At 56.2% G+C, this 14,293-nt stretch overlaps 1 protein-coding gene across 2 annotated transcripts in view; it reads left to right on the top strand.

The window, feature by feature from the left end:
* Positions 1 to 11,676, top strand: part of CLCF1 (cardiotrophin-like cytokine factor 1) — a 40,886-nt gene extending 29,210 nt beyond the window's left edge. For both annotated transcript variants that reach the window (XM_019556643.1, XM_019556642.1), the window contains exons 2-3: positions 4,237 to 4,403; positions 8,828 to 11,676. In XM_019556643.1, the coding sequence (XP_019412188.1) occupies positions 4,237 to 4,403; positions 8,828 to 9,331 (671 nt within the window). In that variant the 3' untranslated portion in view covers positions 9,332 to 11,676. The remainder of the gene's footprint in view (positions 1 to 4,236; positions 4,404 to 8,827) is intronic.
* Positions 11,677 to 14,293: the final 2,617 nt, after the last annotated feature.

Here is a 14,293-nt window from a genome sequence, read left to right as displayed (position 1 = left end):
AAGGCTGCTGTGCACTTGACCATATTAGAACAAGCAAGCTGTAAATCGAAAAGGACTTGTTTGAAAGGGTAAGAAACTGGTCCCAGTTGCTCCAGGACTGAATATACCACTATGTCATTTGGGAGAGTCATGTTATGTGTGTGATAGCTGGGGAGGCTACAAGTTAACCTGTTTGAGTGTCCACAGCCTCAGACCTGTGTGGGCAGGCTGCTACCATGAGGGGAGTACAGTAGATTGTACTTACCTGAAGAGGGCACCCATCTGTTAAAGGCTGGGAAAAGCCTGGGAAATGCTGTATGGATGAGAAGATGGGACTAGGCAAGTAGCTGAGGTTGATTCCCACCAGAACTGCCTCGGACGCAGCTCCCTCCAGTCAGGCATAGAGTTAACACCATGGCAGGCCTGGGAGAGTTAGATATAGGTACTGGCAAGCTCCAGGTCCGGTGAGGAAAGAGCCAGGCATGATGGGACCCTATCAGCAGAAGGGTCAGTAGAGCAGGCTCCAAAAGGGACAAAAGTGTCCTATTATGTTTAGGAAAGAGAGGTATAGGTGGTGAGTAGATGGGCACCCCCCCCCAATGTTGGTTTGGTGAGGGGAGTGACAAGGATCTGGGATGGAGAGATCCTCTCTGTTGCTGTGATTCACCACATCTTGTCACCTCTCCCCAGGGTAGGATCCTTGCTCTGCAGGGCTTGCTGCTGCAGCCTACTCCTCAAGCAGTGGGGAGCAAGACTGGCCTGGGAAGCGGGGAGGGCTCGGCTGGGTTGGTAGCTAGGCAGGCATCAGATACCAAGACCTAGGCAGCCCCTGCTCTTCCCTCAGACCCCAAGACAGGGATAGGACACTGCAGCACAGGTTAGTGCAGTAAGGTGCACTGTGGGTGTTTTGACCAGTTGTAAGCAGTAGATGACATTAGCCACTCTGGGAGGCACTGTTGGTGTAGACAATCCCAGGGGTCTCCTGCAGCACAGCAGGGGTGTGGGTGGCATGCTGGGTTAAATGGTCTTGTCTGGGACAGTGAGGTTGTGAAGAGGGTACCATGCTACCTGGCTCACTGCTCTCGTCCTGGGTGGTAGGGTGGCAGATGAGAGCCCATTGGTTCAAGTTAGGGCACTTGGTGACAGGGCAGGCTGCTGGGCTAACTGGGCCACTGGTCAGATCCCGAGTGCCAAACAGGTGAGGAGGAGGATACAGGGCAAGGTGGGCCAAAAGCATGACCTGGTGCAGCACTGAGCTGAGAGCCACCCAGCGAAAGGGGCCAGCTGCTTTCCAAAGCCCATGGGGGATGATGCCTGGCTTGCTGGGGCCACTGGTCTGATCTCCCAGCAGCTCCCTACTTGAGCAGCGCTGCCTAGGGAGCACTGGGCCCCCCTCGCATGCCCAGTGCTGGGGAAGGTGCTGGCTGTGCCTCCCAGGCAGCCGAGCAGACTGGGCTCTTAAAGGGAAAGCGCAGAGGCTGCACAGGCCAAGTGACCCAGGTGAAGGAACATGTGACACCTCGCTTTAATGGGCTGCCTGTTTCCTCCCCTGAACTGGGGCCAGCTCCACTCCGGGCCTGCGTTCCAAACACTCGCTGTGCCGCGCCAAACAGGCAGGGAGGGGCCTGCCAGAAGGCTCGCCGCGGGGGGCCGGGGGGCCGGGGGGAGGAGAGAGGGGACAGGGGAGGGGGGGGAAGATGGGGAACAGGAGGAGGGGGAGCAAGGGGAGGGGGAAGAGGAAAGAGGAGTGAGGACAGAAATGGCTGGGAGCAAGGAAACAGAAGGAGGGGACAGGCAGCTGATGGGCGAGGTGGGATGGGGAGGAAGGGGATCTGGAAGCAGAACCGGCTGGTAGGTGACTTTGGCTGGCCCACTCTGTCTGGCCCCTCCCCGCACCGGGTTAGGAAGCCGCAGGCTCTGCCAACCTCCTCAACTCTGGAAAATAGCTGTGCGAGTGCGACACACTTTTTCAATTAAGAGCTGGCAGGAGTGAGCGCTGGGCCCGCTGGCAGGGCGCAGAGGGGATGAGGAGGAGGTGATGCAGCTGGGCAGGGGGGAAGGGGCCTGCTGGCTGCCTGTCACCTCCTCAGCCCCTCCCTGCCCTCAGCCCCTTACCCCTCCACTTGGGCAAGTTCCAGTCACTGAGTCTACAACACATCCAGCAGTTTTCCACCATTCATGTAAAGGATGACTATGACATCAGAGAGGCCTCAGCCAATAAGTGGGTAGTTTAGGATGACTTATTAGCATGCTGCCAAATTATCGGCTGCTTGGCAGGAGCAACACTGGAGATTGGCACTATGAAGTCACAGTCCTGATGTCATCTCTGAATCAGGTGACTTTATTCTTGTCACTTCCCATGTAAAGGCACAGGGGCAAATGGCATGTCAGTGCTGTCAAGATGGGGTGGAGGAAATGGATTTATTAGATTTGCTGCCATCTGTTGAGCTGAATTGGAATTGCTCAGCTGTGTGTCATAGGCCCTGTACTTCTGATAGCTAATGAGGATTCCCCCTTAGCTCACTGGCCAAGACTGGATTTCAGGAGCTGATGTCTCCAAATTTTGCACCCAGGTTTGCTAGGGTGGTTGGAGCAGGGATGTTGATGGAGGCTTGGCTGGCCACAGTTTAGCTGAAATAGCTGGGATGCAGTTATTTCTGGGGTGAGGAGCATCAGTTGGTTTACACACAGATCCTTTGCATAGTACAAGGATGGTACTTCTGGGATAGGTCCTGGCAGCTGTATGAACAGGTATGCCTCATCCAGTTTTGAGTCGCAGGGTTCTCTGGGATACAGCATGGCTGCCGTTCCCACAAGGATCCAGCACATATGAGGTTGCACCTGCCTCTGGGGTGGGGCATGGCACTGTGCAGCAGGCTAGGAAAATAAATGAACCAGGCTCCTGTTTCTGGTGCAGGAGGTGCAGGGAGGCAGAATGTAATTACCCAGGTTGGGATGGGTGCAGGGTGCGGCAGAAACATCTGACTGAGGCAAGGCTTTGCAAGATGCTCTTTAATGAAGCGCACAAGTGGCCTGGGCCCAGGTTTGGTGTCTCATGGGTGATTCATCACAGGTGGGAATCAACCCCCTCCCAAGCAGGCTTAGCCCGCAATGGGACTGGCTGAGATGCTGTCAGGATTCACGTGCCGGCATGAGTAATGGTCACGTTCCCCGCACGGCCATGAGCCAGCGGCCTACGCAGGCACTATTCCCTACCGGTTTCTTTCTGCCAAGCCCAGCAGAGCCCCAGCAAGATACTGGAAAATCTCACTGCTCTGGAGCCAGAAATCCCAGTCCTTGAACCCTGTTGGCTCCCAAACCCCAGCACCCACCAACCTGCACCTCTCGCAGCTCCTGAGATCCTGGCACCCGTCTGCTCCTCAGGCTCAGATTTTGTAGATTTTCATGGCTGGTCTTCTATCTATCTTGCCTTTGAGCCTGGTAGCTCGCACCACTCTGAGCCCAGTAGGCCCTGAGCCCAGCCTTAGGCTGAGCATTGGATCAAATCACACTTAAGCCATAAAAAGGCCTTTGCTTTTTCCTCTGTGGCTGGGACCCAGCAGGGATACCTGGCCCTAGGAGGAAGAGGGATGGAGCAAGCCAGACACACCTGAAAAAGCAAGTTAGGCCAGACAGGCCTCCATGACCATGTCAGCTGCTGGCTCCCAGCTCTTCCCAGTGCGGTTTATCACTTTTATGGCTTATTTGAAACAGGTGTGTGAGACACCCATAAAAATACCTGGCCCAGCAGCCAAGGCTGGCGGCTGTTCAGGGCAGCAGGGAGGAGAGTGAGTGACAAGGTGTTAGAGTCGTACATCTTGCCATGCAGGGCGCTGGGCTGGGGAGTAGGGCTAGCTTCCACCTTGCTCAATTCATCCCCTGCCAAATTGTCTTCAAGCCCAACAGGAATTTAGTCCTGGTGAGAGTCAGGATAGCTCCAGACTTGACTTCATGTCACTGCTGGGAAGGGGGTGGCGGGGGGAGGCTGGGCACTGCAGGCTGCACCTTCCCTGGTGCCACAGTACTGGGGAGGACAGGCTCAGCTTTACATGCTGCACCCCCTCACAGTGCCCCCTACTGGTTCTGCCCCATCCCTGGTATCCCCTTCTAGGCAGGGGAGGTGGGGCACTTGCAAGCTCCATTTCTTCCAAGGTATCATAATGCCCCCTGCTGGACATGGCAGGGCTGGGCACTTGGAGGCTTTCCCACTACCTGTTGTCACTGCCTGGCCTGAGCTCATGCTTGTGTTTCCTGCAGGAGATTCTTGGGGGATCTTTGCCTTCCTGTGTGCTGCACTCTGGAACCTGCCTGCGGTCCCTGCCCTCAACAGCACAGACGAGGCAGGTGCTGGCCAGTCCATCCAGAAGACATACGACCTCACCAGGTACCTGGAACACCAGCTTCGCACGCTCGCCGGCACCTATGTGAGTACAGGGTAGGGGGCTCAGGCAGCTGCTTGGCCACGGGACTCCAACTCCCCTCCCCTTTCCTTATCTCTTCCCCTCACCCCTCTGGTCCTCTGCACTGCTCACTGCCCTGCTTTGCCTCCAGTGCACTCTGGCTCCTCTCCCCACCAGCTCTTGATGTCTGTCCAGTAAGCTGGGGGAGTGAGGCAAGCAGGGAGGAGGATTGCTCTCTCCTCCTCAGGGGGTCTTGGTAGATGAAAAGTCCTCCAAAGTGGCTCTCCCACTTGGGAAGCTGAGGGGCGGTTGTAACTCAATCCACCCCCTAGCCCTAGGAGGAGTGGGGATGACAAATGACTGAGGCATGTTCTGTTATAGGATCCACTCCGCATGGCACTGATGAAGTCTGCAGCCAAGGTGGGGGGCTGAGGCAGAAGGCAGTATTGCATAAGGAGCTGTAAATCCTCTGCCTCTCTTTTACTGGGGTCCCTTTCTCTTACCCTGCCTTGTTCTAAGTCACGCTGGGGACCTGGGGTTTACCTTCTCTGTCTGCCCTCACATGCCAGGCTTCATCATGCCCATTTCCCCAGCTCATGCTCTCCCCACTGCATGGCTCTAGTCTTGGCAGGGTGCCTAAACTGGTGCCTCCTCCCTGTCCTGGGGCACCGGGGAAGTCTCCTTATGTTTACACTCTGTTGTGCCGTCTCTCTGTGGAGTGAGGTGAGGCTCGTGTGTCAGAACTCGCCTAGGCGCTGCCCCACCCAGGCCATGCTCCACTGCGCACAGAGCAGGCACACAGCCACAGCAATGGGAATAGCACTTCCATCAAACCCATCCAGCCTGGGATCTCTTCTCCCTGATCTACCAAATCAGGCTCATACAGCCTGGGGTCCCTTCCCTGTGGTGCCTGGGCAAGGTGTGCTGTCTAATCCCGGATCCCTCCCATGCAGCCCATCAGAGCTGACCAGTGACCTGCTCAGGCCCAGTGCCTGGAAGACTGAGCATCCCGTACTCGTTATCCAACCTGGCTGCAGATAGGGAAACCCTTCCTGCACCTTCCAGAAACATGAACCATCCTTACCCTTCCACATCAGTCTTGTGTCAAAAGGATGATGTGGGTGACTTTGGGCTGGTTGGCCCAACACCAGTCCTCAGTAGGATGATGGAAGGGCTGACACAGAACCCATTCAGTGAGTAACAAATGCCAGTGCGAGTAGTTGTATGGAGCCTTATCAAAGCAACTCGGTGTCACGTTTTAGGTGGTTTTACAAGTTTAGCTGATAAAGGCAACTGCATTTTGCAGTAGTGTTCTGAAAGGCATTTGACTTAGTATCATGTGATACTAAGAGTCCACCCCCAGACTCAAAGTGGCATATGAGAATTAGATTGGAAACCATCTCACCAATAGAGCCTATAAAGTAATTGAAACTAGTGATGTTCAATGGGGTGGGTGGAGGATATTTCTAGTGGGAGCTCTCAGTGATCAGCCCTCAGCCTAATGCTACTTGTGGATCTTTTAGAGAAAATATTAAAGCTGGGTTAGCAAAATAGGTGAGAGTTCAATTAGCAGTTTGGATCACTTGGTGGGACATATTTGAATGTAATGCCTGTTAATGCAGTTAGAGTCAAAGCCAGACTTCTCGGGATGAAAAATGCCAGTCACATTGACAGGCCATGGGCAGAGATGGGAAAAGACTTCAGGGTGGCAGGTGACCAGCCGGGTGTGACCCCCTAATGCAGTGCTGTTGTTCATGGATGATCCTTAGATGTAGCAGTGAGGGGAGTGTCCAGGTAGAAGAGGGAAGTGGTGTTACCTTGTGCACAGCACTGGTGAGCAAATAACTGGAATAGCATGGCCAGTTTTGGTAATCGCACTGGGAAAAACTAGAAAGGGGTCAAAATGCTACAAGCTTGAGCTGGTATCTGTACTTAGGGAAGAGAGGACCCACAATGTCTGAATGGCCATATATGAGCACCTCCATGGGGAGACCGTTTCTGATACAAAGGGGTTCATTCATTTAGCAGACAGGAGCAGAGAGAGATTCAGAGGCTAGAAAGGGAATCAGCAAAACTGAGCCTGGAAGAGCGCACAGTTTTAGGAGTTTTGTGCGAAGAATTTTGCAGATGTCCATCCAACCTGTATTTGGGAGGAGAGAAGCAGAGGTCCCAGGGCTGCCCTTCTCCCATCTCTTTGCCTTCAGTCACACATATGAGGTACATTCCCCCCCCTCATATTCCTGGGCCCACACCACTCTCTCTCTTCTTCCTCCATCTCTTTGCCCTGTCACTGTTTCTGTGCCAGTCTCCCCCACTACCCGTCTCTGCCCACCATCACAGGGTGCTCACCTTGACCCAGCCTGCCCGTCTAGCTTTCACTCCAGCTCCACAGGATTGATGAAGAGAGACATCTGCATTTGCCCCCGGGCCATGCAGAGGAAATTAATTTGTCTCCCAAGCTTGTCAGATTGTTCAGATGCCCGCACTGCCCCACCTGCCATGCCCCCCAGCACCGACACACCTCTCTTCCGCTCCCTGCTTCACCCTGCCTGCCTACACGCCTGCCAGGGCTGCTCCTGGTGCCATCCTGGAGCATGGGGAATCCCCAGCGGTACATGGGATGGAAGGGCCAGGAGTTAGCATTTCTATGGATGGGCATGGGAGCATGTGTGTGTGGAAGTGCGCTAGGCAGTTTGTTGAAATGGCCCCGGGGGAGGGCACGTGCAGAGGATGTGCTCATGTGCATCAGCCTTGTGTTGTGCACTTGAATCACAATGTTTTCCCCAGCATCTCTCCCCTGTGCCATCACTGCTGCATTTCCTAAGTGTTATTGTCAATCCCTCCCCACCCGCTTGCATCCAGAGTTGGGCACTGCCCACACCCTTCCCGTCCTGACAGGTTGAGGGACCGCTCCCCAGCTCCCCCTGCTCAGAGGTGTTATGCTGCAGTGGCCTCATTTCACCTCCCTTTCTCCGCTCGCTTGTAAATTACCTCCTCCCCAGGGCTTGTCAGTTGACTCCTCCGGCTGCCTCCCAGCCCTGGCATTAGGGCCTCACCTGCTTGGGGCCTCACCTGCCCGGGCCTCACCTGCCCAGCACCCCCTCCGCTGCGCGTCATCAGGAGAGGAATTCCTCAGCTCTGCAGTGCTCTGGAGTGCCCTCGCCCTTGCCACAGGGCACAGGAAATTCCACTGCTCTTCACAGGGTGAAGGCAGCCCCTCCCAGTGAGGGGATCACACTCCCCTCTGCCCAACTTACCCGCACCATCAAGCTCTCAATGCAGCCTCGCCCCAACGTAGCTGGGAGCCAGCATCTACGCCCACATCACTTTTCCCAGCCCCTGCACTTCAGGCTCCCAAATCTTATAATGTAGTACCCACAACCCCAAAGAAGTCCTGTCCCCCTGCCTTAGCTCATGACCCTGTCAGCTCCATGTCCCAGGTGCAGGACCATGGGGGTCTAATCCTGCCAGTCCTTACCCCTGGAATCAGTTCAGGTGCATGGGTTGTAGGGTCTGATCCTCATGGTATTTGTTTCAGCTCCAACTAGGGAACAAGGCACCCAGTGCCCTTGCCCACTGCCACAGGATCCTGGGCATAGCAGCCAAATGAAGCCATGGCTTTCTGGCCCCAGCTCCCACCCTGGAGACCCCCTAACTGGAAGGGGCAGGTCAGGCCTAAGAGCTGAGCATGCTGTGTCCCAGGGCCCCACTGGCCACAAAAGGTCGCCGACCCTCGGCCTCTTCTGCAGTGCCACCCCTCCTGCCCAGCTACCTCAGTGCTTCTCCAGGGACAGGCTCACTCCCATGACAAGAGGTCAAGTGAGCAGGCCTTAAGAGGAGAGGCTGAGAGGCATGGGACTGTTTAGGCTGGAGAAGCGAAGGCTCAGGAATAACCTGGTTGCAGCCTCTAAGTATATAAGGGGTGTGCATCAGGAACTGGGAAAACATCTGTTCACTTGCGCACCCCAAGGGAAAACAAGGTCTAATGGTCACAAACTGCTGGAAGACCATTTAGACTGGACATAAGGAAAAAGGTCTTTACCATCCGAGTTTCCAGAGTCTGGAATAGACTACCCATAGAAGTGGTGCAAGCACCTACTCCGGATACCTTTAAGAAACGCATGCTTATCTTGCTGGAGTGCTCTGACCCCAGCTAACTTCCTGCCCCTTGGGCAAGGGGCTGGACCCAGTGATCTTAGGAGATTCCTTCCAGTCCTAATGTCTATGAAATCTATTAAATCTATGACCTTTGTAGGGGGACTCTGGAGGCAGCTGGGTCTTCCCCAAACTGGTACCCAACCACTGTGGAAAACCCCATCTATCTGGTCTTGTTGGCTCATCTATGGGCCTGCCCCCCACCATATTCTGGGCCAGCCTCTGAGGCAGAGGTGGCAGGGGCCCCACTGTGGGCAATCTAATGCCTGTCCTCTCTGTCTTTCCTGGTATAGTTGAATTACCTCGGGCCGCCCTTCAATGAGCCGGACTTCAACCCTCCCCGGATGACGAGGGCCGAGATGGTGCCCAGTGCAACGGTGGACTTTGAGCTGTGGCGCAGTCTGAATGACAATGCTCGGCTGGCAGCCAACTACCGAGCCTACACACACTTGTTATGCTACCTGCGTGGCATGGATGGGCAGGTGGCCAAGGCTGACCTGCGCAAAAGCCTGGGCCACTTCTGCTCCAGTTTGCAGGGGCTAGTGGTGAGCATCGCAGGTGTCATGTCCTCGCTAGGCTACCCGCTGCCTGGCTCACTGGGCAGTACTGACCCTGCCTGGGCCCATGGGCTGGGGCCTGTCAGCCCGCACAACGACTTCCTCAAGAAGATGGATGACTTCTGGCTGCTCAAGGAGCTGCAAACCTGGCTGTGGCGCTCAGCCAAGGACTTCAACCGCCTCAAAAAGAAGGTGCCCCCCGCTGCCGTCACGCTGAGCCTCGAGGCACAGGGCTTCTGACCCAGCGCCCCCCTATCCACCTACCCACCTGCCCAGCACCATCACGCTGCCCTGCCAGGCACGGGGCTTTGTTCCCTTCACAGGTTCTCTTTGCTTCCAAAAGGAGGGATGTGGCCCTTCCCCCAAACACAATCCAGAGCAGCAATAGTCCTCTCCCCTGCCAGGCAGACCAGCACTAACACCCACCTCTAGACTTGGGCACCTCTCAGAGTAGCATCATCCCCATACTGTGTGTCCAGCAATGAGCCCCACCTCTATATGCCAGGGCAGCATCAAGAGGCATTTAGTCCCTTGCTGCCCCCTGACGTCTTCCTCCATACTTTCCCCCAGCTCGCTTCTTGGGTCCCCCCACCTGTCCCTTCTTTCTTCTCATGCACAGAGGCCTGGACTCTTCCAGCCTTTTCCTGAGATCACAGGCTGTAGCACCAGCCCACACACTGAGGACCATGTGCTTGGCTTTAGGTCTGCCTTGGCACTGCCAGCCCTGCCCCCAAGGCCTTGTGCCCCACAGCACCAGGAAACTGGAAGGGGCACAAGCAGAGCTAGGCAGTGATTCCAGCTTCAGCCCATCGGAGCCCACGTCTCCCCCGGTCAGACCTTCAATGGGCGTCACTGCCAGCTGGATGGCACCACAGGGTAGGAGGGATTCAATGCAGGACAGGGTAGGGTTTCAAATAAAAAAGATGAGGGTCCAAAACAGGAAGGGGTGGAGTGTGAAGCAGGAAGAGCCAGGGTCCAAACAGGAAAGACTTGAAATGGCAATTCCAGCATTCCTCTAGTTATGATGCTGCTGCATCTACTGGCCCCACATCTTGTCAAAACACCTGTCTAGCAAGGCCTAGGCCACGTGGGGTGGGGAGCTAAACCAGGGAAGGGTGAGAAATCACCTATGCCCTCCCTTGACATGTGTTTTAACCACCCACACATCACGCCCCCATGCTCACGCCATGATGCGCATAGCATTGCCTTGAAGTTTACATTGTCACTGGTGTAGCATCAAGCAGGCATGGGGGTCTCTCCCCCTGGTGCAGGCCCCTGCCCCCCCACTCCACCTGCCCACACCCCAGGCCTGTGCAGAGGGAGGGGGCAGGGCCCAGCCCCCTCCCTCTCCTCTCACATTCCCCCCTGTCGGGTTGTGTTTCTCTTGGTTTGTCTATATTAATATTTATTTATTTGGAGATGTTATTTATTAGATGGTATTTATTGCAGAATTTCTATTCTTGTATTAACAAATAAAAGGCTTCCTCCTTGAGCTCGGCTTGCTGGCACCTTGCACAGTAGGACTGGGGGCTTACCAGAGCACTGGCACTTGTGGGTGGGAAGGGAGCACAGGGGGAGGCCCAGGATGCAGGCTTGGGCTTGTTGGGTGGCAGGACCAAAGGCAGAGGATGCCACCTGATATTCCCAGAGCGCGAGGAGGCTCCTCTCTCTGACCCCCAAGCCTGCCCCCTCCCAATCCATCCTCCAGTCCCTTCTTCTGGCACCCAGACCCTTTCCCTACTCTTAAACCCAGTTCATCTCCCTCCTCTGACCTGCCCCTAGATCTCCCATGCATTGCCCACATCTCTCAGACCACCCCCACACCCATCTGGCCCCAGATTAGCTCTGCCTCCCTCCCTTAGGACCAGGCACTCTGCCCTTGTACTCTCTATCTCACAGGTTGGCAGCACAGATATGAGGCAGGGGGTAGGGAGAGCGGTTGAACGAGAGACCTCCCATGGGGGGGGGGGCTGTTTGTGGGAGAATATCCCCGGGACAAGGGTGTCACAGATCTGTTTGCACTCTCCACTGGGGAGCTCACCAACCTGCCACGCTAGGCAGCAACCACTAGGCCCAGCATGTCACAGACTTCTGGAGATTAAACAGAGTGCAGAGAAGTTTTGGGGTGCTCTCTAGCGTCATGTGCCCCCCCCACTCCTGAGAGCCGGATACCACAGTCCCACAGTCCCACAGCTTCTCACACTGCCCCAAAGCACAAGCACCCACACCCAGAACTCCCCAGCCAGAGTGTGAGCCTTAGCATTTCCAGCTTAACTCTCCAGGGGCTTGTAACAGATGCAAGCACAGGTGCACATGCATGCGTACACACGCACACATACACATTTTCTACACGTGGGTGCTGAGAACCCCATTGCTCTTTACTTAACAGCAGAAGAAATCCACGGGTCCAAGGCTGAGTGAATTCCCCCACCTCACTCCCCTCACTGCTTGGAGGTGCTCTGGGCTTCTCTGGCCATAACTGGTGCCACGGCTGAACCAGGTCCTCTCTGCCAGGCCAGTCTGTTCATCTCTTCTCCTGTCCTGCCCAGGACTTCTTGTGGGGCTCTGGGAAACCTGGCTCAGTGTAGATGCCCCTTTCCAAGATCCTGGCTTCTTCCTCACAGCCTGTGGTAGCTCAACAATGCTGTTTGTACTGGGCAGCAGCTGCCGTTGCTCGTAGCCACCCACGAAGATCTAAGGCCTCTGCCCTTGTCCCAGTCCCAGTGGCTATATAGTATCAGCAAAGGCAAGTGCAGAGGCACCGCAGACAAGACAGTTCCCATAGCAAGATCTGCACAGTGACCTCCCCAGGCCAATGCAAAATTCATGAGTCAGGCACAGGTGTGCCAAGCTGTGCAGAGATGCCGGGGATTGCTCTGTGGCACATGGTGGGAATAGGGAGTGGCCTCTAGAAGATCCACAAGTAACATTAGGCTGAGGGATGCTCACTGGAGAGAGAGGGTGGTGGCAAAGAGAGGCTCTGGCTTCAGTAGTTCCAGCCACTCTGTCAGGCCAGGGCAAACCTCTAGGTGCTGGACCTGCCCAACAGTGACCAAAGGGTCCCAGCCCAGAGGCCTCATCCACAAGATAAACACCAAGGCACTTAGAAGGTCAGCAGCACAGCCAGGAAAAGACCCCCCCCGACACAGCCTCTTTGCTCTAGCCCACTGGATCCCACTGTCCTCCCAGACTTGCAACCCAGGAGTCCTGGCTTGCAGCCCCCTTGCTGCAGCCAATGGGCTCCACTTCTTCTCATGATGCAAATGTCTTATAGTAGAGTGCAAGGGACAGCTCCACATGACACATGGAGGTTTGGGGGTCCCTGACAATGGCACTGAGAACACAAAGGGCTAACTAAAGAGGAAGCAATGCCTGGAGCATGGGCACCAAGCTGCCCTCCCACCTCATCCTCCACCCCTCTGCTTTGGGGTCTGCAAGCCCCTCCATCCGCTCCCCCATGCCCACCTCCCTCCTGGCTGGGGCCCAGGGCTGGGGTAGCAGGGGGCTATGGGTCAGGAGTGAGGGGTCCTGGCAGAGCTGTGGGGGAGCCCAACAAAGGGCCGGCGGGTTGGCAGCGAAGGGCCCTGGCAGAGCCATGTGTGGGGAGGGAGCAGGCGCGTGCAATGACTCAGTGCCCTGCCAGCCGCTTCCCCCCTGGACAGAGCCAGGCTGGGGCAGGGTCGCTGCCCCCTGCCATCTCCCTTTGTCTGCCCAGAGCCAGGGCTCCGGGAATCTGACTGACTCAGCCAGATTCCCAGCACGGGACAAAGCCAGGCGGCCCTGGGTCAGGGCCGAGGGAGGGGAACAGGCCCAGACCCCGCATGAGTCACTCCCAGCCCCTCAGTACCCCCCAGGCTGAGAGTTCAGGGCAGCACAGCCGCCTGCTGGGCTGGTTAACCCTTGTAAGTGCACCCTCTCGGTAGCTGTGCCATCAGCCTGAGCCCCGACCCACTTCCCACCCCAAGGGGAGCTGGCTGCAGCTGCAGAACCACTGCTCTTGCCTCCCTGGAAATGGCTGCATCTCAGTGCCAGGCAAGTGGACCTTGTGTAAGTGGACCACAATATCTCACCTATTTCACTGCCAAGCAGGGTCTGAAGCACCCTGTGGCCTGGCCCAGCAGTGACTGCAGCCACATTACCCATCCACACGCGGCTGTGTTTAAACCCCATAGGTTTAAAAGCCTAGAAGTCTCACTCAGCAACACGCTGAGGCACGGGCTCACCTGCCTGAGCAGCACTGTGGCCTCATTCCTGATCCTACCAGAGTCAGCCATGGCTACCATGCAATGAATTGTTGCATCCCAGCAGTTGCTTCCCCTACCTTTTTTTCAGGCCAGCCCTCTATTACAAACATGCCATACACTGCTGCTGTCACAGGGTTGGGGGCTGCAGGGCTCTTAGCTCTGGGGTGGGGTGGGGCAGGGGCATCAGCCCATCAGCAGAACTTGTAACCCATCAGCCGGGGCACTGCGCACGAGGCTGGCATTTAATCTGTAATCACTAGGGTTAAGAGTGAATGCTCCAGAGAAACACAAACAGTTCACACACCAGCAAGAGGCCGAGGCTCAAACAGGCCTTGGTGACACCAGGATCACGAGAGGAAGGTTTCCCACTGCTGCCCCAGAGACATGGCATTTCGTTAGGTGCTGAGATTATGGGGCCTGGTTCCTCAGCAAGGGGTGTGTTGTCCCACGATCTCCAGGGCTGTGGCACACAAGGGCACCTGGCACCTGATACTATGGCTGAGAAGGAAAAGGAGGGAGTGGGGCCAGGCCAGGACGAGAGCTCTGGGGCTGTTAACCCAGGATGGGTGCAGGCTATGGGACGATGCACAGAGCACAGCTCTTTTTGCCCTGTGCCTCACTTCCTCCTGGTGGTGCTGTGGTGGGCACCGGTGTCCCCTCCAGGCCTTGGCGAGTTATCATGACAATGGACAAGCACCCAGAGGCAGGGGCATGCAGGAACCGGCCTGGTGGGACCACCAGCCTATCCCCCCACCAGCCCCAGCAGAGATCGGGCGGGAAGGGGTTAGCTCCAAGTCCTGACTGTTTCCTCCCAGCCAGATCCCAGGCCACAGCTGCGGATCTGGACATAACAGCGACACCCAGTGGCCATGGGAAAACTAGCCTTGAGCCTGCAGGTGTCCTGTGGGACATCTGCTGCCTACCACCCTGTCAGTGCCCCTCACCCACCCCCCACCCC

Source organism: Crocodylus porosus, unplaced genomic scaffold (assembly GCF_001723895.1).
Source record: "Crocodylus porosus isolate Cpor-Errol unplaced genomic scaffold, CroPor_comp1, whole genome shotgun sequence".
NCBI lineage: Eukaryota > Metazoa > Chordata > Crocodylia > Crocodylidae > Crocodylus > Crocodylus porosus.
This window is presented reverse-complemented; position numbering and strand designations above follow the sequence as displayed.